This window comes from Neomonachus schauinslandi, chromosome 5 (assembly GCF_002201575.2).
Source record: "Neomonachus schauinslandi chromosome 5, ASM220157v2, whole genome shotgun sequence".
NCBI classification, from domain to species: domain Eukaryota; kingdom Metazoa; phylum Chordata; class Mammalia; order Carnivora; family Phocidae; genus Neomonachus; species Neomonachus schauinslandi.
The window spans coordinates 84,033,169-84,060,415 of NC_058407.1; the positions used below are offsets into that span (position 1 = coordinate 84,033,169).

A 27,247-nucleotide genomic window follows, 5' to 3' on the forward strand; every position below is an offset into this window, starting at 1 on the left:
TGATCTGTGATAGCTCAGCAACCTTGTTTCCCAGAAAAGAGCAGACTTTGATTTTTGTGAAAGAGAAAATATTGGAGAGGCATATCAAATATTTTACTTCAGAATATCTAAGACCATTATATAGTAACAATTAATAAAAACAACTAATAAAATTCATCAGACATTAATAGTTGTTTTTAAGTAACAAACAATTATAGCGTATAGTTACATATTACAATTTTATTCTTTGGAAAAAATGTCAGTATTTATATCGTACTATCCTCAAAATGCATCTCTCCAGCTTAAAGCTCTTCACTGATTGAAATATGTGAGCTTAGTCAGCCCCAGCCCATCTTTCTAGTAAAATATCCTGCCCAGCAGAGTGACTAGTAGATCACAAGTAGTTAAGAACTAGATTTTGCGTGAAACTCAATCATTTTTCACAGAAAAGGCGCCCGTAATCATTTTCTTTCTTTTTTTTTTGTTAAGATTTTATTTATTTATTTGATAGAGAGAGACACAGCAAGAGAGGGAACATAAGCAGGGGGAGTGGGAGAGGGAGAAGCAGGCCTCCAGCAGAGCAGGGAGCCTGATGCGGGGCTTGATCCCAGGATCCTAGGATCATGACCTGACCCGAAGGCAGACGCTTAACGACTGAGCCACCCAGGCACCTCCCCCCGTAATCATTTTCTACAGCAGATCCCTCCACTCTATGCTCACAGTAGGTTTAGAATCTGGATGTTATATAATAATAACAAGTTATAAGCATGAAAAGTTTTTAAAAGTTCAACATAAGAAATGAGTCATAATTTAGTCTTTGATGCAAGACCCGGAGTCAGTTGTTAATGTGGGGATAATGTGGGGGTAACGCTCTGGCTAATGTGGGGGTAATGCTCTGGTTCAGGCAAATAAACATAGGGGAAGAATAGGAACAAGAATAAAAGTATCCGACTTTTATAAAAATAGAAAGTAGAATTATTTTACTCAAATTCTAATTGCTGACTGAAAACATGTTTGATTAATAGCCAATTCACAGGACTTTGATGTTGGTTTAAGTTTTTAGTTAAATTTGTTAACTAAAATAACATTTCAACCATTTTCAACCAGCGTATGAATCTTCTGAGACTCTCCAAGAAGATATTTTTAAAAGATTTTATTTATTTATTTATTTATTATTGAGAGAGTGAGAGTGCAAGCAGGGGGAGGGACAGAGGGGAAGCCGAGTCCCTGCTGAGCGAGGAGACCAATGAGGAACTCAGAGCAGGGCTCCATGAGGGGCTCCATACAGGACCTCCACCCAGGGCTCAATCCCACAACCCTGAGATCCTGACCTGAGCTGAAACCAACAATTGGACCCTTGACTGACTGAGCCACCCAGGCGCCCCTTCAAGAAGGTATTTCCAAATTCATTCTATGGGCCCAGCCATTGATTGATTTTCCCCTCAACTATAACGGTTACATAAATACTGCTTTAATAAAAAAAAAGAAGGCCATTGATTTTCTTATGCTTTGGCCTCTTTTTCCTTGATGGCATCAGGGTTTCCTGGGTGGAAATGTAAGGACAGTGCTGTCTGGGATGAAAAAACTGAAAGAACCCATAGACAATTGCTTGATGGATTTTAACTCTTTCATCTGACCAAGTTTTGAGCTCATAACCTTTAGTGATAGGGTAATCCTCCTCTGTCACTGGATTGTGCTTTATTGACTAATATATACTTTGCCTCATTTTTGTTCTTTTGTACACGTTTTCCTGAATCCAATAAAAAGTAATGAGATACATGAAAATGTAGGAAAGTAAGATCCATTGTCAAAATAAGCAGGGCCAGATATGTCCTAGATGTTGGAATTACTGGACAGAGATTTTATAGTTTTTTTTAAGATTTTATTTATTCATTTGAGAGAGAGAGAGCGAGGGAGCACACAAACGGGGGTGGGGAGGGGCAGAGGGAGAGGCAGACTCCCCAATGAGCAGGGAACCAGATGGGGCTCCATCCCAGGACCCTGAGATCATGACCTGAGCCGAAGGCAGATGGTTAACCAACTGAGCCAGCCAGGCACCCCCCAGACAGAGATTTTTAACAGACTGTCACATACATGTGGGAAAGTGGACAACCTGTATTAACACTTAGGGCTGCTGTAAACTACAGGTGTGGCCATGCATACAGCAGGCCTAGGAAGTAAGGGGCCCCATGAAACCAGGAAAAGGCACATGCCTGTCTTCATGGAGACTTTTCATGGGTTCTCCAGGCCTCTGCTGTCCTCCCCTTAAATATCTTCATACTTGGTTTTCTCATTTAGAAATCCCGTCTTCTTATCTCTAAATGTCCAGATGTTAAACATCATCCCATATATGAAATCTTATTACTCTCTGCAATAACCACAACAGCAATAGTAGTAACAATAGCTAAAGTTACAGTGCCAGGCACTTTTCTAAACATCTGACATGTGTTATCTCATTTAATCTTCACAAAAGTTCAGTAACATAGGAAACATTTCATACTTTTCCCAGAGATATCTTTCCTAAGTATAGGCTGTCTTTACCATATGTTTAAACGAACCCTTTCAGTGCTTTCCATTGTGTAGGACAAAGGCCAACTTTCTAGCCTTGTCTATCATCTTATTATCCTATATCCAATGCTATAGTCCCATCAGATGTGATTTCCTGCACATGCTATTTGACTTAATATACGTGTTCTTTAGAGCAGCTAATTTTTCAATCCAAATAGCCTTTCCCCAAATTAAACTTTCATGTCCCAGTCCAAATGCCATTTTATTCATCCAGTCAATTTGGAGGTACAAAAGTTAATAAGTCATGGTCCTTGCCCTTGAAAATCTCACGCTCTGGAGGTGATACTGACAGTATGAACATTTGCATAGTATGAGATATGTTTCCCTATTCTCAGCCAGTGAATCAGTCCCTCTCTGATCCTATGCCTTCCTCAGGCACTTACTCATTTCTGCCTAATTTTATCCTGTTTTCTCACTAATTTATAAGCTCTTTGAAGGCCACAGAAACGAACAAATGTTGGTTGAATGAGAGATTTGGTTGAATAAATGAGACCAGCCAAATAAAGCTTTTAGGAAACCTTCAGCTGAGCCAAGAATGCCACATAGAGCCCTGCTTCAAACATTTTCAGAGAAATATTACAACTATTACAGTCAAGAAAGAATGCTCTAGGACTTTGTTGTAATCTTTAGAATCATCTAATGAGTCTTTTTCAGTATTTTCCTCTATACGGCTCAGTAATTATTGGGACTGACTTGTTAGTGGAGCTGGAGTCTAAAGGACATAAAAGCAGGAGAGTGCACAAGCTTGGAGTCAGACTGATTTGGGATCAGTTCGGGGTGCTAAGACACTTAATAGGAATGTGATCTCGGGCAGGTGTCCTAACTTCTATAAGCTTCAATTTTCCCCTCCATGAACTGAAGACAAAATACAAGCCTCAGTGGTTTATGAGGATTAAATATGATATGTGCTTAGAAGAGAGCCCGATGCATAGTGTTAAGATAAGATAATAAGCTTCTAATAATCTTTATTATGGAAAGCATCCAGCTAATATAATGCCACAACTTTATATACTTTTCTCATTTAAACACTGCTAGTTTCATCTGCAGCTATGTGAGAGATAACAATATTCAGCAACTAAGCAAAATGGCAAAAGCCCACAACTGTGGCCAACTAATTAATTGGTGCTTGGCATGTTGGTTTTTAAAGTTTTTTTTTAAAGTTAAGATACCCAGAATAATGGATGATTGCACAATCTAACACACCATCCAATTAAAGTAACTGTACACCCCCTTGAAATTATACATTTGTGAGAGTTATACAACCCTGGAAAAGCATTTGTCTCTTCTCTTTGTCGGGTATCTTTTAAGTTAATTAGGGGTGATAATAATTATCCTTATTTTCAGTATTGAGCTTAATGTCAGTTTTGTTTGTTTATGGAGAAAATATGATAAGGACCATGGGGAAAGGAATTAGCTCAATATTTGTAAGATGTAAGGTGAGTAAATATAACTAAAATACCAAAAAATTACGAATTCTAGTAATTATAGCAAAGTAGAAAAATTTACTTAGGGGATTAAATAGCAGTTTAGAAGCAGAAATGAAGTGAACGATACCTTTTTTTTTAAAGATTTTATTTATTTATCTGCCAGAGAGAGAGCGTGGGAGAGAGAGAGAGAGAGAGCACAAGCAGGGGGAGTGGCAGGCAAAGGGAGAAGCAGGCTCCCCACTGAGCAAGGAGCCTGATGTGGAATTCAATCCTGGAACCCTGGGATCATGACCCAATCCCAAGGCAGATGTTTAACTGACTGAGCCACCCAGGCGTCCCTGAACAATACATTTTAAAGCATGAGTAGCGGGGGGAGGAGCAAGATAGCGGAGGAGTAGGAGACCTAAATTTTGTCTGGTCCCAGGAATTCAGCTAGGTAGGGATCAAACCATTCTGAACACCTATGAACTCAACAGGAGATCGAAGAAAAGAATAGCAGCAACTCTCTGAACAGAAAAGCGACCACCTTCTGGAAGGTAGGACGTTTGGAGAAGTGAATCTGAGGCGATATTCGGGAATAAAGATGGTGGGCGAGGGGGCCTCCATCAGCTGCTACTGGCAAGTGATAGAGCCGTGGAGCACAAAATCAGAACTTTTAGAAGTCTGCTCTGCTGAGGGATGTCACTCCAGTGGCTAAGTGGGGGTGGGATCCACACTGGGACATTGTGGTCTGAGGACCCTCGGGGTCAAAGAAAGACCAGGGGTCCCTGAGTGTGGCAGAGCTCCCGGGTATTGGCAGGGAAGCTGGCTGCAGAGACAGAGCCGAGGCACGGGCTCTCAGCTCGGGGTCGCCATAAACCATGATCCGCGGCACAGTCGGGCCACTGTTCCTCCAGCAGGGACCCAACAAGAGGCAGATCTGGGGAGACTCCCCTTCCTCCCCTGGGAGGAGCGGTGTGGGAGCACACCGCATGGATCTGCTGGGTTTGGAGACTCCACACGGGGTCGTGAGCCAGAGATAGAAACGCTCGGTCACAGGCCAGGTGAGCATGAAGTGCGGCCGGAGACCGGGGAGATGGGAGTGACTGACTACTTTTCTCTGGGGGTGCACTGAGGAGTGGGGCCCTGAGTTCTCGGCTCATCTGGGCAGAGATTGGGAGGCCGCCATTTTCACTCTCGGCCTCCAGAGCTGTATGGAAAGCTTGCAGGGAACAAAAGTTCCCAAGAGCAAACCCGAGCAGATTACTTAGCCTGGACCAGGCAAGGGCAGGGCAATTCTGCCTCCAGCAAAGACATTTGGGAACCCGGCAACAGGCCCCTCCCCCAGAAGATCAGCAAGAACAGCCAGCCAAGACCAAGTTTACTGATCAATGAGAACGGCAGAACTCCAGCTCTAGGGGAATACTGCACATAGAATCCATGGCTTTTCCCCCCCTGATTCTTTAGTCTTTCAAAGTTAATTTTTTAAATTTTCTTTTTCTATTTTTAAAAAATTTTTCTTTTTCCCTTTTTCAACCAACATCTTATCAATCCCCTTTTTAAAAAATCTTTTTTATTTTTCATTTTTAGAGTCATATTCTATCCCTTCATTGTAGTTAACCTTATTTTTGGTATATATATATATATATATATATATATATATATATACCAAACTTATATATATATATATATATAAGTTGTTCTCTCTTTAAAATTTTGGGATATAGTTTCTTCTAACAGACCAGAATATACCCTAAATCTCTAGTGTATGGCTTTGTTCTAGTCTCCTGCTTGATCACAGTCTCTTCCCTCCCTTTTTTAAAAAATTCTCTTCTTTCTTTTTTCAAACAACTTCTTATCAATTCCTTTTATAAAATCTTTCATAATTTTCATCTTTACAGTCATATTCCATCCCTTCATCATATTTACCCTTATTTTTGTACACATATAAGTTTTTCTTTCTTTAAAATTTTGGGAGGCAGTTTCGTCTAACAGACCAAAATATGCCCAAAATCTAGTGTGTGGCACTGATCTATGCACCAGCCAGATCATATTTGATCATATTCTTTTTTTTTTAATCTTTTTTCTTTCTTTCTTTTTCTTTTTTCTTTCTTTCCCTTTCTTTTCCCCCAGTTTCAAGTCTCTTCTGATTTGTTTAGTGTATATTTTTCTGGGGTCATTGTTACCCTGTTAGCATTTGGTTCTCTCATTCATCTATTCTCCTCTGGACAAAATGACAGGATGGAAAAAATCACATCAAAAAAAGAACAATAGGCAGTACCAACTGCCAAGGACCTACTTAATACGCACATTAGTAAGATGTCAGAACTAGAGTTCAAAATGATGATTTTAAAGATACTAGCTGGGCTTGAAAAAAAGCATGGAAGATATTAGAGAAACCCTTTCTGGAGAAATAAAAGAACTAAAATCTAACCAAGTTGAAATCAAAAAGGCTATTAATGAGGTGCAATAAAAAATGGGGGCTCTAACTGCTAGGATGAATGAGGCAGAAGAGAGAATCAGTGATATAGAAGACCAAATGATGGAAAATAAGGAAGCTGAGAAAAAGATAGATAAACAACTACTGGATCACGAGGACAGAATTTGAGAGATAAGTGATACCATAAGACAAAACAACATTAGAATAATTGGGATCCCAGAGAAGAAGAAAGAGAGAGAGGGGCAGAAGGTGTATTGGAGCAAATTATAGCAGAGAAGTTCCCTAATTTGGGGAAGGAAACAGGCATCAAAATCCAGGAGTCACAGAGAACCCCCCTCAAAATCAATAAAAATAGGTCAACACCCCGACATCTAATAGTAAAACTTACAAGTCTCAGAGACAATGAGAAAATCCTGAAAGCAGCTCGGGAGAAGAGATATATAACCTACAATGGTAGAAACAGTAGATTGACAACAGACCTATCCACAGAGACCTGGCAGGCCAGAAAGGACTGGCATGATATATTCAGAGCAAAAACAAGAAAAATAGGCAGCCAAGAATACTATATCCAGCTAGGTTGTCATTGAAAATAGAAGGAGATATAAAAAGCTTCCAGGACAAACAAAAACTAAAGGAATTTGCAAACATGAAACTAGCCCTACAAGAAATATTGAAAGGGGTCCTCTAAGCAAAGAGAGAGCCTAAAAGTAACATAGACCAGAAAGGAACACAGACAATATACAGTAATAGTCACCTTACAGGCAATACAGTGGCACTAAATTCATATCTTTCAATAGTTACCCTGAATGTAAATGGGCTAAATGCCCCCAATCAAAAGACACAGGGTATCAGATTGGATAAAAAAAAATAAGACCCACTGATATGCTGTCTGCATTTTAGACCCAAAGACAGCCCCAGATTGAAAGTGGGGGGGTGGAAAACCATTTACCATGCTAATGGACACCAAAAGAAAGCTGGGGTGGCAATCCTTATATCATAGAAATTAGATTTTAAACCAAAGACTATAATAAGAGATGAGGAAGGACACTATATCATACTTAAAGGGTCTATCCAACAGGAAGATCTAACAATTGTAAATATCCATGCCCCTAACATGGGAGCAGCCAATTATATAAGCCAATTAATAACAAAATCAAAGAAACACATCGACAACAATACAATAATAGTAGGGGACTTTAACACTCCCCTCACTGAAATAGATCATCTAAGCAAAAGATCAACAAGGAAATAAAGACTTTAAATGACACATTGGACCAAATGGACTTCAGAGATATATTCAGAACATTCCATCCCAAAGCAACAGAATACACATTCTCCTCCAGTGCCCATGGAACATTCTCAGAATAGATCACATCCTAGGTCACAAATCAGGTCTCAACGGGTACCAAAAGATTTGGATCGTTCCCTGCATATTTTCAGACCACAATGCTTTGAAACTAGAACTCAATCACAAGAGGAAAGTTGGAAAGAACTCAAATACATGGAGGCTAAAGAGCACCCGACTAAAGAATGAATGAGTCAACCAGGAAATTAAAGAAGAAATAAAAATATTCATGGAAACCAATGAAAATGAAAACACAACTGTTCAAAATCTCTGGGATGCAGCAAAGGCAGTCCTAAGAGGAAAGTATATAGCAATACAAGCCTTTCTCAAGAAACAAGAAAGGTCTCAAATACACAACCTAACCCTACACATAAAGGAGCTGGAGAAAGAACAGCAAATGAAGCCTAAACCCAGCAGGAGAAGAGAAATAATAAAGAACAGAGCAGAAATCAAAAGAAGAGTAGAACAGTAGACAAAAGAAACTAGGAGCTGGTTCTTTGAAAGAATTAATACGATTGATAAACCCCCGGCCAGACTTATCAAAAAGAAAAGAGAAAGGAACCAAATAGATAAAATCATGAATGAAAGAGGAGAGATCACAGTCAACACCAAAGAAATACAAACAATTATAAGAACATATTATGAGCAACTATATGCCAGCAAATTAGATAATCTGGAAGAAATGGATGCATTCCGAGAGATGTATAAACTACCAAAACTGAACCAGGAAGAAATAAGAATACCTGAACAGACCTATAACCAGTAAGGAAATTGAAGCAGTAATCAAAATCTCCCAACAAACAAAAGCCGAGGGACAGATGGCTTCCCAGGGGAATTCTACCAAACATTTAAAGAAGAATAAATACCTATTCTGAAATTGTTCCAAAAAATAGAGATGGAAGGAAAACTTCCAAACTCATTTTATGAGGCCACCATTACCTTGATCCCAAAACCCGACAAAGACCCCATCAAAAAGGAGAAGTACAGACCAATATCCTTGATGAACATGGATGCAAAAATTCTCACCAAAATACTAGCCAATAGGATGCAACAGTACATTAAAAGGATTATTCACCACGACCAAGTGGAATTTATCCCTGGGCTGCAAGGTTGGTTCAACATCCGCAAATCAATCAACATGATACAATACATTAATAAAAGAAAGAACAAGAACCATATGATCCTCTCAATAGATGCAGAAAAAGCATTTGACAAAGTACAGCATCCTTTCTTGATTAAAACTCTTCAGAGTGTAGGGATAGAGGGTACATAACCTCAATATCATAAAAGCCATCTATGAAAAACCCACAGCGAGGGTGCCTGGGTGGCTCAGTTGGTTAAGCGACTGCCTTCGGCTCAGGTTATGATCCTGGAGTCCCCAGATCGAGTCCCACGTCGGGCTCCCTGCTCAGCAGGGAGTCTGCTTCTCTCTCTGACCCTTCCCCCCTCATGCTCTCTATCTCCTTCTCTCTCTCAAATAAATAAATAAAATCTTTAAAAAAAAATTAAAAAAAAAAACAACCCACAGCGAATATCATTCTTAATGGGGAAAAACTGAGAGCTTTCCCCCTAAGGTCAGGAACATGGCAGGGATGTCCACTATCACCACTGCTATTCAACATAGTACTAGAAGTCCTAGCCACAGCAATCAGACAACATAAAGAAATAAAAGGCATCCGAACTGGCAAAGAAGAAGTCAAACTCTCACTCTTTGCAGATGATATGATACTTTATGTGGAAAACCCAAAAGACTCCACCCCAAAACTGCTAGAACTCATACAGGAATTCAGTAAAGTGGCAGGATATAAAGTCAATGAACAGAAATCAGTGTCATTCCTATACACCAACAACAAGACAGAAGAAAGAGAAATTAAGGAGTTGATCCCATTCACAATTGCACCCAAAACCTTAAGATACCTAGGCATAAATCTAACCAAAGAGGCAAAGAATCTGTACTCAGAAAACTATAAAATACTCATGAAAGAAATTGAGGAAGACACAAAGAAGTGGAAAAACGTTCCATGCTCATGGATTGGAAGAACAAATATTGTGAAGATGTGAATGCTACCTAGAGCAATCTACACATTTAATGCAATCCCTATCAAAATACCATCCACTTCTTTTCAAAGAAATGGAACAAATAATCCTAAAATTTGTATGGAACCAGAAAAGACCCCGGATAGCCAGAGGAGTGTTGAAAAAGCAAAGCAAAGCAGGCGGCATCACAATTCCAGACTTCAAGCTCTATTACAAAGCTGTAATTATCAAGACAGTATGGTACTGGCACAAAAACAGACACATAGATCAATGTGGAGAATAGAGAACCCAAGAATGGACCTTCAACTCTATGGTCAACTAATCTTCGACAAAGCAGGAAAGAATGTCCAATGTAAAAAAGATAGTCTCTTCAACAAATGGTGTTGGGAAAATTGGACAGCCACATGCAGAAGAATGAAACTGGACCATTTCCTTACACCACACACAAAAATAGACTCCACATGGTTGAAAGACCTAAATGTGAGACAGGAGTCCATCAAAATCCTAAAGGAGAAGACAGGCAGCAACCTCTTCGACCTCAGCCGCAGCAACTTCTTCCTAGAAACATCGCCAAAGGCAAGAGAAGGAAGGGCAAAAATGAACTATTGGGACTTCATCAAGATAAAAAGCTTTTGCACAGCAAAAGAAACAGTCAATAAAACCAAAAACAACTGACAGAATGGAAGAAGATATTTGCAAATGACATATCAGATAAAGGGCTAGTATCCAAAATCTATAAAGAACTTATCAAACTCAACACCCAAAGAACAAATGATCCAATCAAGAAACAGGCAGAAGATATGAACAGACATTTTTCCAAAGAAGACATCCAAATGGCCAACAGACATATGAAAAAGTGCTCAACATCACTCGGCATCAGGGAAATCCAAATCCAAATCTCAATGAGATACCACCTCACACCAGTCAGAATGGCTAAAATTAACTAGTCAGGAAACGACAGATGTTGGCGGGGATGCGGAGAAAGGGGAACCCTCCAACACTGTTGGTAGGAATGCAAGCTGGTGCAGCCACTCTGGAAAACAGTATGGAGGTTCCTCAGAAAGGTGAAAATAGAGCTACCATACGACCCAGCAATTGCACTACTGGGTATTTACCCCAAAGATACAAATGTAGGGATCCAAAGGGGTACGTGAACCCCAATGTTTATAGCAGCAATGTCCACAATAGCCAAACTATGGAAAAAACCAAGATGTCCATCGACAGATGAATGGATAAAGAAGATGTGGTATATATATATACAATGGAATATTATGCAGCCATCAAAAGGAATGAGATCTTGCCATTTGCAATGACGTGGATGGAACTGGAGGGTGTTATGGTGAGCGAAATAAGTCAATCAGAGAAAAACATGTATCATATGACCTCACTGATATGAGGAATTCTTAATCTCAGGAAACAAACTGAGGGTTGCTGGAGTGGGGGGTGGTGGGAGGGATGGGGTGGCTGGGTGATAGACACTGGGGAGGGTATGTGCTATGGTGAGCGCTGTGAATTGTGTAAGACTGTTGAATCACAGACCCGTACCTCTGAAACAAATCATACATTATATGTTAAAAAAAGAAGAAGATAGTAGGGAGGGAAAAATGAAGGGGGGGAATCGGAGGGGGAGACGAACCATGCGAGACTATGGACTCTGAGAAACAAACTGAGGGTTCTAGAGGGGAGGCAGGTGGGGGGATGGGTTAGCCTGGTAATGGGTATTCAAGAGGGTACGTATTGAATGGAGCACTGGGTGTTATATGCAAACAATGAATCATGGAACACTACATCAAAAACTAATGATGTAATGTATGGTGATTAACATAACATAATAAAATAAAGCATGAGTAGCTGTGCATTTTAGTAATAGGTATAATAAAACGTTATTACTTTTTTGTGGTCATAAGACTACACAGCATTGAGGAAAAACAATATGAATAATATGTGATTTTGTTTTGCTTGTGTAGAAGGATCAGTACAGTTGATCCTTGAACAATACAGGTTTGAACTGTGCGGGTCCACTTATACATGGATTTTTTTTTTTTAAAGATTTTATTTATTCACTTGACAGAGAGAGACACAGCGAGGGAGGGAACACAAGCAGGGGGAGTGGGAGTTGGAGAAGCAGGCCTTCCGTGGAGCAGGGAGTCCGATGCGGGGCTCGATCCCATGACCCTGAGATCATGACCTGAGCTGAAGGCAGACGCTTAATGACTGAGCCACCCAGGCGCCCCTGTACATTGATTTTTTTTTATAAATACAGTACAGTCGTATAAATGTGTTTTCTCTTCCTTATGATTTTCTTACTAGCATTTTCTTTTCTCTAGCTTACTTTATTGTAAAAATACAATATATAGTACACATAATATACAAAATATGTGTTAATTAACTGTTTTTGTCATTGGTAAGGCTTCTGGTCAACAGTAGGCTATTAGTAGTTAAGTGTTAGGGGAGTCAAAAGTTAAATGCGGATTTCTGATTACGCAGAGGGTCGGTCTCCCTAACCCCCATGTTGGTCAAGGGTCAATTGTATGAGCAAAAGTATATCAAATGTATATGTGATTTGCTTTTTCTTTCTTTTCTTTTTTTTTTTAACAGTTTAACATAGACAAAGAGGCTGGGGAAAGGCAGATTTACCACCGGTATTGCATGGAGCGGGCCTCTGTCCATTGTGCTCATGTGTTCACCACAGTATCTGAAATAACAGCAATAGAAGCAGAACATATGCTGAAGAGGAAGCCTGGTAATTATTATCTCTGCGTTTGTTGTCCATCTTTCATCCTAAATGACATTAGAGTCTAAAACTTTTGTTTGAAACAAAAAAGCATAAAATAATAGAGGAAAAATTGCATTCACTATTACCACCCAGATCTTTTAAAAAAATTTTTTTATTGTTATGTTAATCACCATACATTACATCATTAGTTTTTGAATAGTGTTCCATGATTCATTGTTTGTGCATAACACCAAGTGCTCCATGCAGAATGTGCCCTCCTCAATACCCATCACCAGGCTAACCCATCCTCCCACCCCCCTCCCCTCTAGAACCCTCAGTTTGTTTCTCAGAGTCCATCCTCTCTCATGGTTCGTCTCCCCCTCTGATTTTCCCCCCTTCATTCTTCCCCTCTTGCTATCTTCTTCTTTTTTTTTTTCTTCTTAACATATATTACATTATTTGTTTCAGAGGTACAGATCTGTGATTCAACAGTCTTGCACAATTCACAGCGCTCACCATAGCACATACCCTCCCCAGTGTCTACCACCCAGCCACCCCATCCCTCCCACCCCCCACTCTAGCAACCCTGTTTGTTTCCTGAGATTAAGAATTCCTCATATCAGTGAGGTCATATGATACATGTTTTTCTCTGATTGACTTATTTCGCTCAGCATAATACCCTCCAGTTCTATCCACGTCGTTGCAAATGGCAAGATCTCATTCCTTTTGATGGCTGCATAATATTCCATTGTGTATATATACCACTTCTTCTTTATCTATTCATCTGTCGATGGACATCTTGGCTCTTTCCACAGTTTGGCTATTGTGGACATTGCTGCTATAAACATCGGGGTGCACATACCCCTTCGGATCCCTACATTTGTATCTTTGGGGTAAATACCCAGTAGTGCAATTGCTGGATCGTATGGTAGCTCTATTTTCAACTTTTTGAGGAAACTCCATACTGTTTTCCAGAGTACCACCCAAATCTTTACACATATTTTACTTCTCAGGGTCAGTAACTTTGTGGTAACACCAACCCATACGGTATATCCAGAACATACATGGTACTCTGTTTTCCAGAGTACCACCCAAATCTTTACACATATTTTACTTCTCAGGGTCAGTAACTTTGTGGTAACACCAACCCTACGGTATATCCAGAACATAGTAGTGTTCAATCTGTGCTTGTTGAATAAATGGGCTATGCTAGAAATGAGCCTATGTCCTAGGGTTGTCACAGTGACCTGGTGTATGTAAGCAAGTTAACTTTTCTATTTAAAGGAAATGAAAGTTCAGAAAATATAAGAAATTTGTACGAGACTATCCCAGTCCTACATCTTACGACATTGCCTCATTGGTCCTGTTCAGTAGAAACCTATTGTTTTATTTCTCCCAAGACTTTGAAAGCTTTTCTAGGACCTAACCCCAGACCCACCCAGAGGTTGCAATGCTGAGAGGCCTGGTCATAAAACATGACCCTATCACCTGGCCACAGCTGATTGATCCAGAGGTAGATACCTGGCATAAACCAGCCAGTCAGAATGCTCCCACAAGAGGGAGGCTAAACAGATGAGTCTGTATGGATGCACTCCTTAAGGATAGGTATGTCAGCTTTGCAGCTGTTGGCAGTGTCCATTTTTCTTTTATGTTGCATGGGATGCAAAGAAGGCTAAACTAGGGGCGCCTCGGTGGCTCAGTCGGTTAAGTTGCCTCCTCTTGATTTCAGCTCAGGTCATGATCTCAGGGTTGTGAGATCTCCTGATGGGGTTCCCTGCTCAGCGGGGAGTCTGCTTGGAATTCTCTCTCTCCCTCTGCCCCTCCCCTGCTCATGCACACATACACACACACACACACACACACACACACACACACTCTTTCTCTCTCTTAAATAAATAAATAAAATCTTTTAAAAAATTTTTTAAAAAGAAGGCTAAGCTACAATGAAGTACAATGAAAAATGGAAACAGACTGAGAGAACTGTAGATTCTCCACAGTGATTTAGACTAATGGTTTAAACTAATTCCTGAAGCCCAGCTAAACCTTTGCCATGAGACACTCTAGCATCCTATGAATAAATTCCTCATTATTATAGGTAAGCCAGTGTTAGTACCTCGTTACCTGGTGTTAGCGCTGGGTCTGTTATTTGCTACCAAACAGTCCTAATGAATATATCCTCTTCTTTAATCCTTGCGATCTTGTCTTTAGTTGTCTTTCTTCCAGATACTAGCTGGATGTCTGGAGGAGGTATTTCAAGGTGCTAGGTAGTTAAAAAAAGAGGAAGAATCCAATAAATTTGAATAATGGCAGCATAAAGATCCTATGTTCTTCTTTTGTCTTTCCAAGTATTCCCTAAGGTTCACTTGGATTCTCACTGCCATGCCCCTTACAGAAGTTTACTCCATCCATATGCTATTTCTTTCTTGCATCTTTCTTGTTTCTTGTCTACCGTATCCTTTTCTGTGCTTACAAAAATTCTTTGTTTTTTTCCTATTCTAAAATAAAACTTTCTCTTGAGGCTGCTATCCTATCAAATGTCTACACAATCTTATCTTTCCTCCTGCTGCCAAATATAGCTTCATTTGTGAAATATTGGAAAAATTCCAGAGGAATTAAAGTCATAATAAAGTGGTATTAATATACATTCTTGGCTTCTATATCTTTTTGGATAAGACAGCTGACTGTCATAGTGGATAAAGGTATAGACCTCAGAGCCAGGCTGCCTTAGTTTTATTATTTTATTTTATTTTATTTTATTTTTTATTTATTTTAGAGAGAGAGTGTGGAGGCCGGGGTGGGGGGTGGAACAGCAGAGGGAGAGACAGAATCTCAAGCAGACTCTGAGCTGAGCGTGGAGCCCGATGCATGCTCGATCTCATGACCCTGAGATCAAGACCTGAGCTGAAATCAAGAGTCCAAAGCTTAGCCAGCTGACCCATGCAGGACCCCCCAGGCTGGGTTAGTTTTAAATGCTACCTCTGTTACTTTGTAGTTACTTGATCTTGGGCAAATAACCTCGCTACAGGTCAGTTTCTTCACTTATAAAATGGGGATAGAAACATAAGTTACTTTATATGGTTTTATAAAAATTAAATTAATATTTATCAAATACACTAGAGTCTAGAACAAAGTAAGTACTATATAATGTCATGGAAAGGGAAATACATTGTAAGGGGGGGATTGTCTACTATCCTGATCACACTGTAGGAATTATTCACATGAGGGCTTTCACTAGAAACCTTGGCAACCTAAAATTGACTCTGCTGTGGAGTACAGAATTTGCCGAATTACTTAGGAAAAATTCAGAAGAACCGGCAGTTTGTTATTGTTGTTGTTTTTATGAGAAATGGCCAAGAAGCCTTTGGTGATTTTGTGGAACCATTTCAAAAGATAGCTTGTTAATTATAAAATATCCTTCAAAATGATGGCATACTTATAATTCTAGCTCAAATCTCCATTGCAAAAATGTCCATTGCCATGTGTTAAATTTTTTTGACATAGCTTTTTTTAAAAAATTTCATTTGTTTTTGCTGCTACTAAATGCAGCAACCCATGTATTCAAGTCACTAGGTAGTTCCCGTCTTGTACCCTGAGGAGTCTCTATCTTGTCACAGACTAATAATTATTCTGGAAGACCAAAATGTCTTCCTGCTTGAGTAAAATCTTCTGGGAATTAGAAATAAAGGACTGCCTTTCCAATTTTCCAAATAGAACATTTCCCAAACGCTTGGCCAATTAAGATGCTGAGAGGTAGTTTCGTGCACAACATGGCTAAAGACACAACATGCGGAGGCAGACTGCATGGATTCTACTCCTACTGATACTTGTGTTCTCCGACAGATTCCTTAACAACTCTGGGCCTCAGTTTCTGCCTCTGAAAATGCAGATAAGAACACCTACTCCATTGCTTCTTGCAAGGATTAAATGAATTACATCATAAAGTGTTTAGAGCATTCAGAGCAATAGTAAGCCATCAATAAATGAAAACTATAATAATCATTCTTAGTGCTTTTAATGAGATGTTTCATTTTACTAGTTAATGTTATTTTGGTCACACACTCCTAATTTCCTATTTCAAGAATTTATTGTGATGTTTTATGAATTTTCAGTTCTTTGATAGAAACTAGAAATGTTAAGGGACATCTAATTTATATATTTAAACACACTATTTTTCTACAATGGTACCCTCTCTCAAAAGAAGATTTTTGTGATGATTTTTTTTTTTTTTTTTTGCATTTCCAGATGTGGTTACTCCAAATGGCTTGAATGTTAAGAAATTTTCAGCGGTACATGAGTTTCAAAATCTACATGCCATGTACAAGGCCAGGATCCAAGATTTTGTTCGAGGTCATTTCTATGGGTATGCTCTTCTTTATTTAAAAAAAAAAAATAACATGTGTCTTAGGGACCTATGGCATAGAGAAAACAAAATTGTTATAGTAAATGTTTATCTTTCCCAGCCCCCTTTGAACTTTAACAGAATTTATTTGTATATTTTGTTGCTGTTGCCTTATTTCATTTGAAACTGTTTTGTTTTGTTTTAGTCATCTGGACTTTGACCTTGAAAAGACTTTGTTCCTTTTTATTGCTGGGAGATACGAGTTTTCAAACAAAGGAGCTGACATCTTCCTAGAAGCCTTATCCAGGCTAAATTTTCTGCTGAGGGTAAGAACGCTATAGAACGCCATGCAATACTTTTATAGGCGGACTTCCTTCTGTGGGAAGTAAAGAACTTTCTGGCTTCTTAAGAAGTATCCAGCAGATGTGATTGTGAATACTTAAAATGACAACCTTATTCTGAAAATGGCTCCAGCTTTTCAATTTACATATTGGGATCACCACGTTGTTCACTTGTGTCTCTGTCTATGTTATCTGGTATTTTTTTAAGAGAGCCACAAGCTTATTGTGTTCTGTTTTAAGATGACATTATAACATTCCTTTCCCTGTCCCAAGAGTTAACCAGTTGAAAGATAAATATGAAGAAATCAAGCAAATGGAGAACAAAATTCGCCATTTTTAAAACCGATAAAGACTGAGGGGCACCTGGGTGGCTCAGTCGGTTGAGGTTCTGCCTTCGGCTCAGGTCATGATCCCCAACCCCTGGGATTGAGCCCCTCATCAGGCTCCCTGCTCAGCGGGGAGTCTGCTTCTCTCTCAGCCCCTCACCCCGCTCTCTCCCTCTCTCTCTCTCAAATAAATAAATAAATAAATAAAATCTACAAAATAAAAAAAAAAAATAAAACCAATAAAGACTGTAATGGAAGATGTGGCTTGGTATATGGCACCCGTAGGCTTCCTGATATTGAACCTTGCTATTAGACCTAGCTAGCTCATCACATTGCTGTGCTCCCCCAACCAAAGAAGACCTTCAGAGGAGCCTCTACCACACAGCTGGCAACCAAGCAGTTGCTCTCTGTGCAAGGGGAAGACACACACAAACACTATTCCCCTCCCTACTCGCCAGCCATGTCTCCTCCCTGAGATTAGTAAGAGTCTTGAACTGTGAAACCAGGAGGTGTCCCACCACATAGAAACAAGGAGGGGAAAGGAGGTTCCTGCTTCCATGTGGAATCAGTTTCTGCTCAGGAAGGTGGGACTTAACATAGGTTACCAATTAAGCCAGCAATAAAATCTGTGCCGATAGAAGAAGCTATACAAAATGGTACCATGGAATAGTTCGTGATTAAAGTTATTGGCTTATATTCTAATCCTATCATGTAAAAGTATAGAATAAATAACAGTAAGCTACGGGACACCAGTGTAGAATTTCAGTTTTACTGAGATACCAAGACAACCTAAACTTTCACTGTTCTCCAGTTAATTTTTTTCCTTGGACATAGATTTATTTTTGCCTTAGAGCAGACATCACACCGAGTATACTAAAGATTTACTGATACCACTTAATAAGGAAATAATACATTAATAAAAACCCAACTCTGTAAAATAGGACTGAAGACCACATAGATTATTCTTTAATAGGCAGGAATAATCTTATTCCATAATATTTCCTGGTATGTGTCTATTCAACAAGCTTTAAAGATGGACTCAAAGTTATATCAAACATATATCATGTTTAGGGACATTATTAATCAATTTATCTATATATTTATTAAATAGTCACTTTATCTTTAAGTATGAAGAAAAAGCCAATTGCTATTCTAGACATCAAAGATCATTACAATACTTGGAGAAATTAAAAGAAAGCATTCTCTTTCATATAGTACATTTATTCTTTCATAGCACATTGGCTACTCCTGGAGTGAGTTTCCTATTCTATGACTTCTGTAGATTTTTTTAATAGAATGTCAGACCCTTGAGGGGGTTATAAAGTATGCAGTGCCCACATTTAGGATATAGTCATTTCCAGAATACACAAACATTCATATGTGCACGGTTTTAAGTGAGCTTATGCTTCCATTCTCACAGTGGTTTGGATATGTCATTTCCTTCTGAGATGTGCTAGGGAAGAGGAAAAGAAAACAGAGTCTAGGATCAAAAACACCAGTTTGAATCTCAGCTCTGCCAATAACCTGTTACAGGATCTCAGACAAAATATTGAAACTCTCATGCCACTCTTTCAATTAGTAAAATGAAGAGAATGATATCTATTGTGCACGGTTTTTATGAGGATTGGATTAAATTATGCATTTAAAGTGTCCGGCACAGTGCCTGCCACACCAGAGGGGCTGAGCACATGCTTGTTCCTGTACTTTAGGACTAAAAAACCAAAATGCCACATTATGGCAAGACATTTAACAGAAGAGTATAAATCATCTATTTATGCAAATCAATGTGAATAAACTAGAAAAAAATAGAATAAAACAAAACTAAATCCCCATGAACTTTCCAATCTGAAATTTTAAAGAGCTAATTTTGGCCTTGTAACATTAGCTCACATTCATGTGACTTTTTTTTAACCCCAGAAAAGCACCGTGATATCACTAGCAATTGCTATGTATTTTAGCTGCTTAAGGAAAATATTTTATGTCTGAATTTTCAAATTGTTAATCAACAGATCTTGACTGAAAGCCAGATTTAAATTAATAGTTCTGAGTTAAGCTTCAGAAAGGTGGGTTTAATTTCTCTGTGAATCATAAATAAGTATTCCTTTTATCTAAAGGTAATTTAAAACATTGTTTTTTTTAAGTTTAAGGTCCATCTGTTGATGTTTTCTTTTATCTTTGGTAGTTAACTTGTGTTTCCTAATCCCTCACTAGATGCATAAAAGTGACGTTACAGTGGTGGTGTTTTTCATCATGCCTGCCAAGACAAATAATTTCAATGTGGAAACGCTGAAAGGCCAGGCAGTGCGGAAACAGCTATGGTAATCTCATGTCTTGTGAATGTTCTCAATAAGTGTCAAGAGATTTTTTTAACATGCATAATTTCTGATATATCTCCTTCAACTGTTTTTTCTTTAAGATTACTATAGCACAAGGGGTGCTTGGGTAGCTCAGTTGGTTAAGCTTCTGCCTTCAGCTCAGGTCATGATCCTGGGGTTCTGGGATCAACCCTCCACGTTGGGCTCCCTGCTCAGCAGGGAGTCTGCTTCTCCCTCTCCCTCTGACCCTCCCCCCTGTTCCTGCCCTCTCTTTCTCTCTCTCTCTCACAAACGAATAAATAAAAAATCTTTTTAAAAAAAGATTATGTTAGCACAAATGCTACTGGGTTCTATTCTCATAGGCTACTATGTCAGATTATGTAGTGCCTATCAAACTGTGTTACTATAAAAACTTTGGAATGAGCCACCATGGAAGGAAAAACCTCTGTGGAAATCTTTAAAGATGGGTTGAATTTATTCTTAATTTTATGGTGAAAATTTAAAAACGAATGCCAAAGTAAAGAGATTAGTATAATGACCCCCTCCATGCCCATAGCCCAGCTTCAACAATCACCAATGAATTCGCCATCTTGTTACATCTATACTTCCATCCACTGCCCTGCCCTGCCCTCCACCCTCACCTGAAAATCATCAAGCAAAAAAATGTTAAGCTCTGTGGGCAGCTCGGGGTGTTCTGCTGCCTCAGCTCTGAAGGTTTGAACTCAAGCTAAATTGGCAACTAGGAAAAACAGTAGAAGAGGTTCCACAAAAGAGACCTGTAATTTCAAAGGATGCACTTGACAAAACATCAGCGTGGCCATGGCAAACAAAGATTTTAAATTGTGACACTGTTTAAATTATAAATCTTTCAATTCATACAGGGACATTGCACATTCTGTGAAGGAAAAATTTGGGAAGAAACTCTATGATGCATTGTTAAGGTAGGTGCTGGGAGTACATAACACTTCAACATTTTAGGGTTTCACTATTCGAATTCAACAACTTATACATTATCATGTATTTCTTTTGTTCCAAATATAAAGGAATTAGTAGCCTTTGAATTATATTATATTCATCATTATTATTAGTAGTAATATTATATCATGGGAACGGGTTTTGTTTTATCCTTCATCTGATGAATACTTATAAACAGGTTGTACAAATGAGAACATATTCCCGTATGCAAATAGGCTCTAATTCAATGGGACTCTCATTAAGAGTTAATATATCAATGTGAAACTGAGGGAGATTTCGTGAGATTTTTAAGTCAAAATATATATTAACTTTATATATTAAATACATATATTTACTTATATATTAAATTAAAATATTTATTAACATTAAGTAATGTTAAGTAACCTATATTTACTTAATGAATAATAAACATTTAAATACATAATAAAATAAATGAAATATATAAATGTATAAAATAAAAATCTAAATAATTAAATCAAATCAAAATATATTATAAAAGAATAAAAATATATATTAAATATATGAATTTTGTTAGAATATGAAGAGAAAGCTGTGTTGTCTCCTGACTGATGGTGGCAGGCATGCATCATTTCCTTTAACCAAATATCAACTTATAGATGGACAGTTATGGCCACTTGTGAACGTAGTACTCAAGAGTAGGCAAAATATAATGAAAGTATCCTTCTGATGGTCAACAGTAATGCTTTAGAAATGAATTTTAACTTTCTTTTATGCTATCAAAATTGTTCTTTTATCAAACTTCTTCATGCTCTAGGAATTTGTCTATGAGTGTCATCAGGAAACCATGTTTGCTTTATATTTATTTTTAAAGTGCTTAGAACACTGTCTGACACCTAGGAAGCATTGAATCAGTGCCTGTTATTTTTATTTTTCTTATTAACATTGTTTTGCCCACAGAGGAGAAATTCCTGACATGGACAATATTTTGGATCGAGATGATGTAACAATTATGAAAAGAGCCATCTTTTCAACCCAGGTAATAAAGACAAGAGTGCCCAACACTTCCCAAGATTGTTAAAATCAATTTAGACCAATATTTTAATTTATTGGAATGGGCTAGTTTGGGAAATGTGTGAACCCAAAAGCTAGAAAAGTCTTTCTTATGCATTCACCTAAATGACAACTTGGCTTATTTTCTTTTTAGTGCTTTTCAGGGCTCCTTAAAAAAATTTCATGAAACTTATCTTGTATCCACTTAAAAAATTCCTTTGGAACCAATATATCCATTTGAAAAACTCTGTATATTGCAATGACAACAAAATAGTCCCTAAAATTTTCAAAAAGCATAGCATTTTGAGTCACGATCGAGAAAAGGTGAATGTTTCCCAGTTGAGTGGACTTACTGAAAAAAGGGAAGATAGGCATGCACCGACATCTTGTCATAACAGTGAGGCCTCAGGCACCATCAGAGGACAGCTCTGCTAGAAGGATCCAGGAGAAGAGCTCCTCTTAAGTCACAATTTCAGGACACCTTCATTCCAAATAGGTCCTAAGAGCAATCAAGAAGTCTAGGCCTTTCACGTAGTGGCTGCAGGTGAGAAACAAAAATATCATGTGTTCATAATATCCGAAGGAAGTTCTTCAAGCCATCATCCCTCTGAAACCCACACAAAACTTAGTCATCATCATTAGTGTCATCCAAAAGATGGAAGGCATGAAGGTTGGATGACATGTTGCCAATGACCTATTGTTGAAATTAGTCACACTTATTAATTCTTTCCACAATTGACATTTTCTTTCCTCTATGACTTCAGCGACAGTCTTTGCCTCCAGTGACCACTCACAATATGATTGATGACTCCACTGATCCCATCCTCAGCACCATTAGACGGATCGGACTTTTCAACAGCCGCACAGACAGAGTCAAGGTAGAACTAATTGTTTACACAAGGCACTTCAAAATGACATAGAATATACTTTTTCAGAATTTATTAGAAGTCTCCATATTTTTTTGACATGTTTCAGAACTATTTCAAATGATATTTCTAAAAAAAATTAATTCTGTTTGCTGTCTTGGGTGATTAAAATATAATGTCTGTTTTAGTATCATTCTTAACGTTGTACAATATTATCAGTAAGAACAGGGAAATTGCCTAATTTTTATGATACAAATGTATTCTAAGAATTACTTTAATTAGTGAATCTCTGCGATGAAAATGAATTGTCTTTGTTTCTTCCTGATAAAGTTCAACTTTAAGGGGATAATATGAGAAGCTTCCAGTTTCAGAGAATATGGCTAATGATATTTTTATGGAATTTTCTATAGACCAACTCATTCTTTTGATGCTTGAGTTTCTAAATGATTAAGTACAGTGTGAGTTTTTTTTATTAAGACCTGGTTTCTGCCACTGTGGAGCTTAGTCTCTCTGATGTGTACTGAGGGAGTTCAGGCACAGTGCTAAGTGTGGGACACAATGTTGAACATGTAGACAGTTGCTTATCTCTACTCAATCCCATTCACCAATATTCAAGATCAGGTTGTCACAAGCTTTTACCAATCTTTTCGAAGGTCCCACTTTTTCTTCTTTTTTTCACCTTTAGCAGATGACTTGAGAATTCAATGTATAAACTCCTTCAGTGCCTCTCAAATATAGATTTTGACCTATTTTTACCTATTTACCTTTGGGTTCTGGGGATTGCTGTTGATCTCATTCCCTCCGACATTCTTGGGAAATTTACCCTGTTAACCCTCCCTTATACTGCAGGTTTACTAGCTCCTTCCCTTGCTGTCTATGAATGTTCCTTAAATTTTCTCACATTAGAAAGCAAACAAACTTTGCCTTAACCTGGTCTTCTCTTGATGTTTTTAAATGTTTTGGTCTTTTCTATTCTTCTCTGCAAAATCTCTTGGAAAAAAAATAGTCTGTTTGTAAATTTATTCCTTATCTTGCATTCACTCCTTGATATAGGCATGAGTGGATGTGGTGGAGGGAGACAAGTTAAGGCCCTCCTGCCACAGGATAGGAGAGAGATGATAAGGGGCCCTTAGAAAGGCCATGCCGTAAGTGCTAGAGAGGACGGAATAATGGAAGAGGTGGTTGTATATAGAAAAGATCATTCTTCGTAATCAATGGTCAGTGGGAGGGAAAAAGAGGGAGAAGGCAAAGATGATAGCCTTCTGGCTTCAGTATTTAGTCAGTACTTTATAAAAACTAAGGAAAGGCTTTATCAGAGTTGGCTTGAGGATTGCATCAAGAATTGAGCTCAGTTCTTGGCAGATCGTTTGAGTTATATGTGAGCTATTCAAGTTAAGATGTTTCATGGGTACTTAGAAAACAGGGCTTCATAAAGTGAGCTATCAGTGGAGGGGCAGCAGCGGATACCTGGGAATGATGACCCTGCCATGCTGCAAGACCAGGCTGAACGAGCAAAGAAAAAGTGTTGACCCAAGAAAACCTCAAGATTTAAGAGATTAGAGGAGGAAAAGTCAGTGCAAGAAAAGAGCAAGAATTAGAAGAGAAAATATCTCAGAAATCAAGGCAGGAAAAATTTTCATGATAGTAGATAGCAACAGCTCATAGTACAGAATTAACTGATACAAGCTGTTTATAAAATGTTCCATGTGGTGTTATCCCATCCATTTTAAACATGTTCTACACACACACGTGTGAGTGTGTACATAGACACACACATATGTGTGTATATTTCCCTGTGCCGTAGAATTATGGGTGACTTTTATTTTCTCATTTGTGTTTTTGCATTTCCAAAATTTTTACCCCTAGCACACATCACATTATAGGCAGGCTACAGATTTTTCCCTGGAAATGCAGGGATGTATCTCCCAAAGGCACACAATTGGATCAGCACGATTGGATCTGCAGGAACTTACCTCACTTCAGAGTGTATCAGCACTAATTTGACTTCATTTTCATGTAGTTTAGACCAGTTCTTCTCAATTTTTTTTTCCTCTTGGAAAGGAAATAGTGACAGAAAGAAAGCCTATTATTTTCCTGTAGCTTTCTGTTTTACACAACTTTGTCACACTTATATTTAAACCTGTGGCTCTTCCTCTGAGGATCTGTCGGGTGCCTGGCACACGATATGTACAATAAATATAGACTGAACAGGGGATGTGGAGCCATGACTGTGGTTCATGCTTCCTTTGCTCTCGGGAAGACTGAGTCTGGAAGGTCCCCTGAAATTGGGAGCTCTGAACAAAGTATGCTTTGCTGATCTGTGTGTGTGTGTGTGTATGTGCGTGTGTGTGTTTTAATATGATAACAGTGAAGCCATTTCTCAGGAAAGGACAAGTACATTATTTCCTAAGTATGTTAAACTTCATCCCTCTGTGTCTTTGCTGTTGTTATTCTTTCTGAAGTGCCCCTATCTCAGCCATTCTAACAGCTTCTTTGGGATCCAACCTAGAAGTCATCTCTTCCTTGTGTTTGTCCAACGTGCATTCATCTACTCCAGACAGGGCAATCACTTTCTTATCTGCATTCTCAAGGTGCTTTATATCTGCTACAAATATAGGAATCATCACACTGAGTTATTTGTATTTTTAAAATATGTATGTCCATTCCTCCATTGAGACTGTGAGTTCTTCGAGGCAGCGATCGTGTCTCATATAAATTTTCTCACTTTCCATTCTCTGAGAAGCAGACACCAAGACAGGATTAGATGTGAAAACACTTATTGGTGAAAATGCCTGTGCAGGATAGAGATTGAAAGTGAAAGCAGGCAGGGAGGGGTAGTCCGACACGGTGGAAAGAGGGGGAAGGAAGGATGAGGAGGGAAGACCCACAGACTGCAGTCCAGTTCTAAACACCTCTCAACCTTTTTTTTTTACAGAAAGTCAAATGTCATTAACAAAAACTAGAATTAATAAAAATTAGCAAATGCATGAAAAATATACACACCTAGCAGCACTATGTAGTGACTCATAAAGGGAAAAAGCAGACCACTAACATGGCTGGTCAGCTAGGGGAAAGAAACACACACACACACAGAAGCACGTGCACTTCTGTGTGTGCCAAAAAATTTAGTTTTCAACAGTACAATCAATCTATAGCTAACAACAATTCTGAATTATTTTCCAATGCTTCCTTTCTTAATACAAAAGATGCCTCTGTGTGTGTGTGTGGGGGGGGGTGAATTGTGGTTTACTGTGATTTATTTTAAATATATTAGCATTACCACACACATCATTTCCCTATATCTAAACCTTCCCTTTATATTTTACTTTCATGTGATTTGTTCACCTACCAAACAGTTTCACGTTGGTAGGCAGACGGGTGCCTTATTCGATGAGCAATTGCATGCGACAATTTTAATAGGGATTCCTATTAGTTGGAGTAGGGATTTTCCAAACAAAAGTTGCCCATTAAAAGAGTCACTGGTTGTGCAGAAATGAGTTGGCACTAGTACCCATCTCTGCCAGGTCTATAGGCTAGAGCAGCTGCTGTAGTTGCTCCAGAGGGGAAGCGGTTGGGGCTGTCAATCGGGATCCCTTGTCTGCCTTTAAATCTCTGCCACTTAATTGATTTGCAAATTTACTTAATCTACCTCAGTCTTCTCATCTGTAAAATGGTGGCAAAATAGGCGCACACTCACAGAATTGTTGTGAGGCTTAAATACGTAATAGGTGCTCCAGTTAGTGCAGTATGTGGCACGTGGCAAGTGCATGATAAATGTCAGCTCTTATCTGTATTTAGCCGGGTCCGTAGCAGATGATAGGTGCTCAGTAACTTTTAGAAGAGAGGTGTAAACAGAGTTTGATGAGAGTAGAAAATGGAGGATTTATCTCTGCCTGGAGAGTTTGTTTTATAAAAGGATGACATGTTAGCTAGATCTTGACTGACGAGCAGGAGTTTATCATGCAGACAACAGTTCATCATACAGAGAGCCGGCAGAAGTAGATAAAAAGGCACAGAGATATAAAAGCACATAGCTTCTGTAGAGTGAATGGAGAAGGAAGTTTGTCTCATACAAATTATGTTTATATAGATAAACTCATGAACAGTTTGAGACTTTCATTGGTTATTATCATAAAGCAAACACACACACAAGAAGTAAAAGAATAGCCCCTTCATAGCAATATACTCTCAAAGCACTGAGATAAATTTTGGTCAACTCATAATTAGGTATTTTATTTATAAATAGTATCCTTTAAAAGCTTAACACTGACTCAGGCCCTGTGCTAATGTGAGTACTCATTTGATCACCTGCATATTTACAGAACTCTATACAGTGGTTCTTAACTCTCGGACAAGCGCTTTATATGAATGCAACCACTTGATTCAGGAAACGTTGCAGATTATTTTGAATTTGAATTTATCATCAATTCTGCCTCGGCAGTGGGTGCAGTGAGAAAAACCTACAGTGCAGACTCCAGGTCTTGACCCTGTGCCAGTACTCTGTGAAAGTAAATTAACTGCCTGGGATCTTAATTCCCTCACAGGATAAATGTGGTTAGACGACTTTTTGGGTTTTATTTGTT

General features: G+C 38.6%; 1 protein-coding gene across 2 annotated transcripts in view; it reads left to right on the top strand.

The window, feature by feature from the left end:
• The window catches only part of GYS2 (glycogen synthase 2), a 59,747-nt gene that overhangs the window by 18,139 nt on the left and 14,361 nt on the right, over nt 1-27,247 (top strand). For both annotated transcript variants that reach the window (XM_021690633.1, XM_021690634.1), the window contains 7 exons: nt 12,374-12,518; nt 16,734-16,851; nt 17,036-17,156; nt 19,709-19,815; nt 20,694-20,753; nt 21,706-21,784; nt 22,563-22,676. In XM_021690633.1, the coding sequence (XP_021546308.1) occupies nt 12,374-12,518; nt 16,734-16,851; nt 17,036-17,156; nt 19,709-19,815; nt 20,694-20,753; nt 21,706-21,784; nt 22,563-22,676 (744 nt within the window). The remainder of the gene's footprint in view (nt 1-12,373; nt 12,519-16,733; nt 16,852-17,035; nt 17,157-19,708; nt 19,816-20,693; nt 20,754-21,705; nt 21,785-22,562; nt 22,677-27,247) is intronic.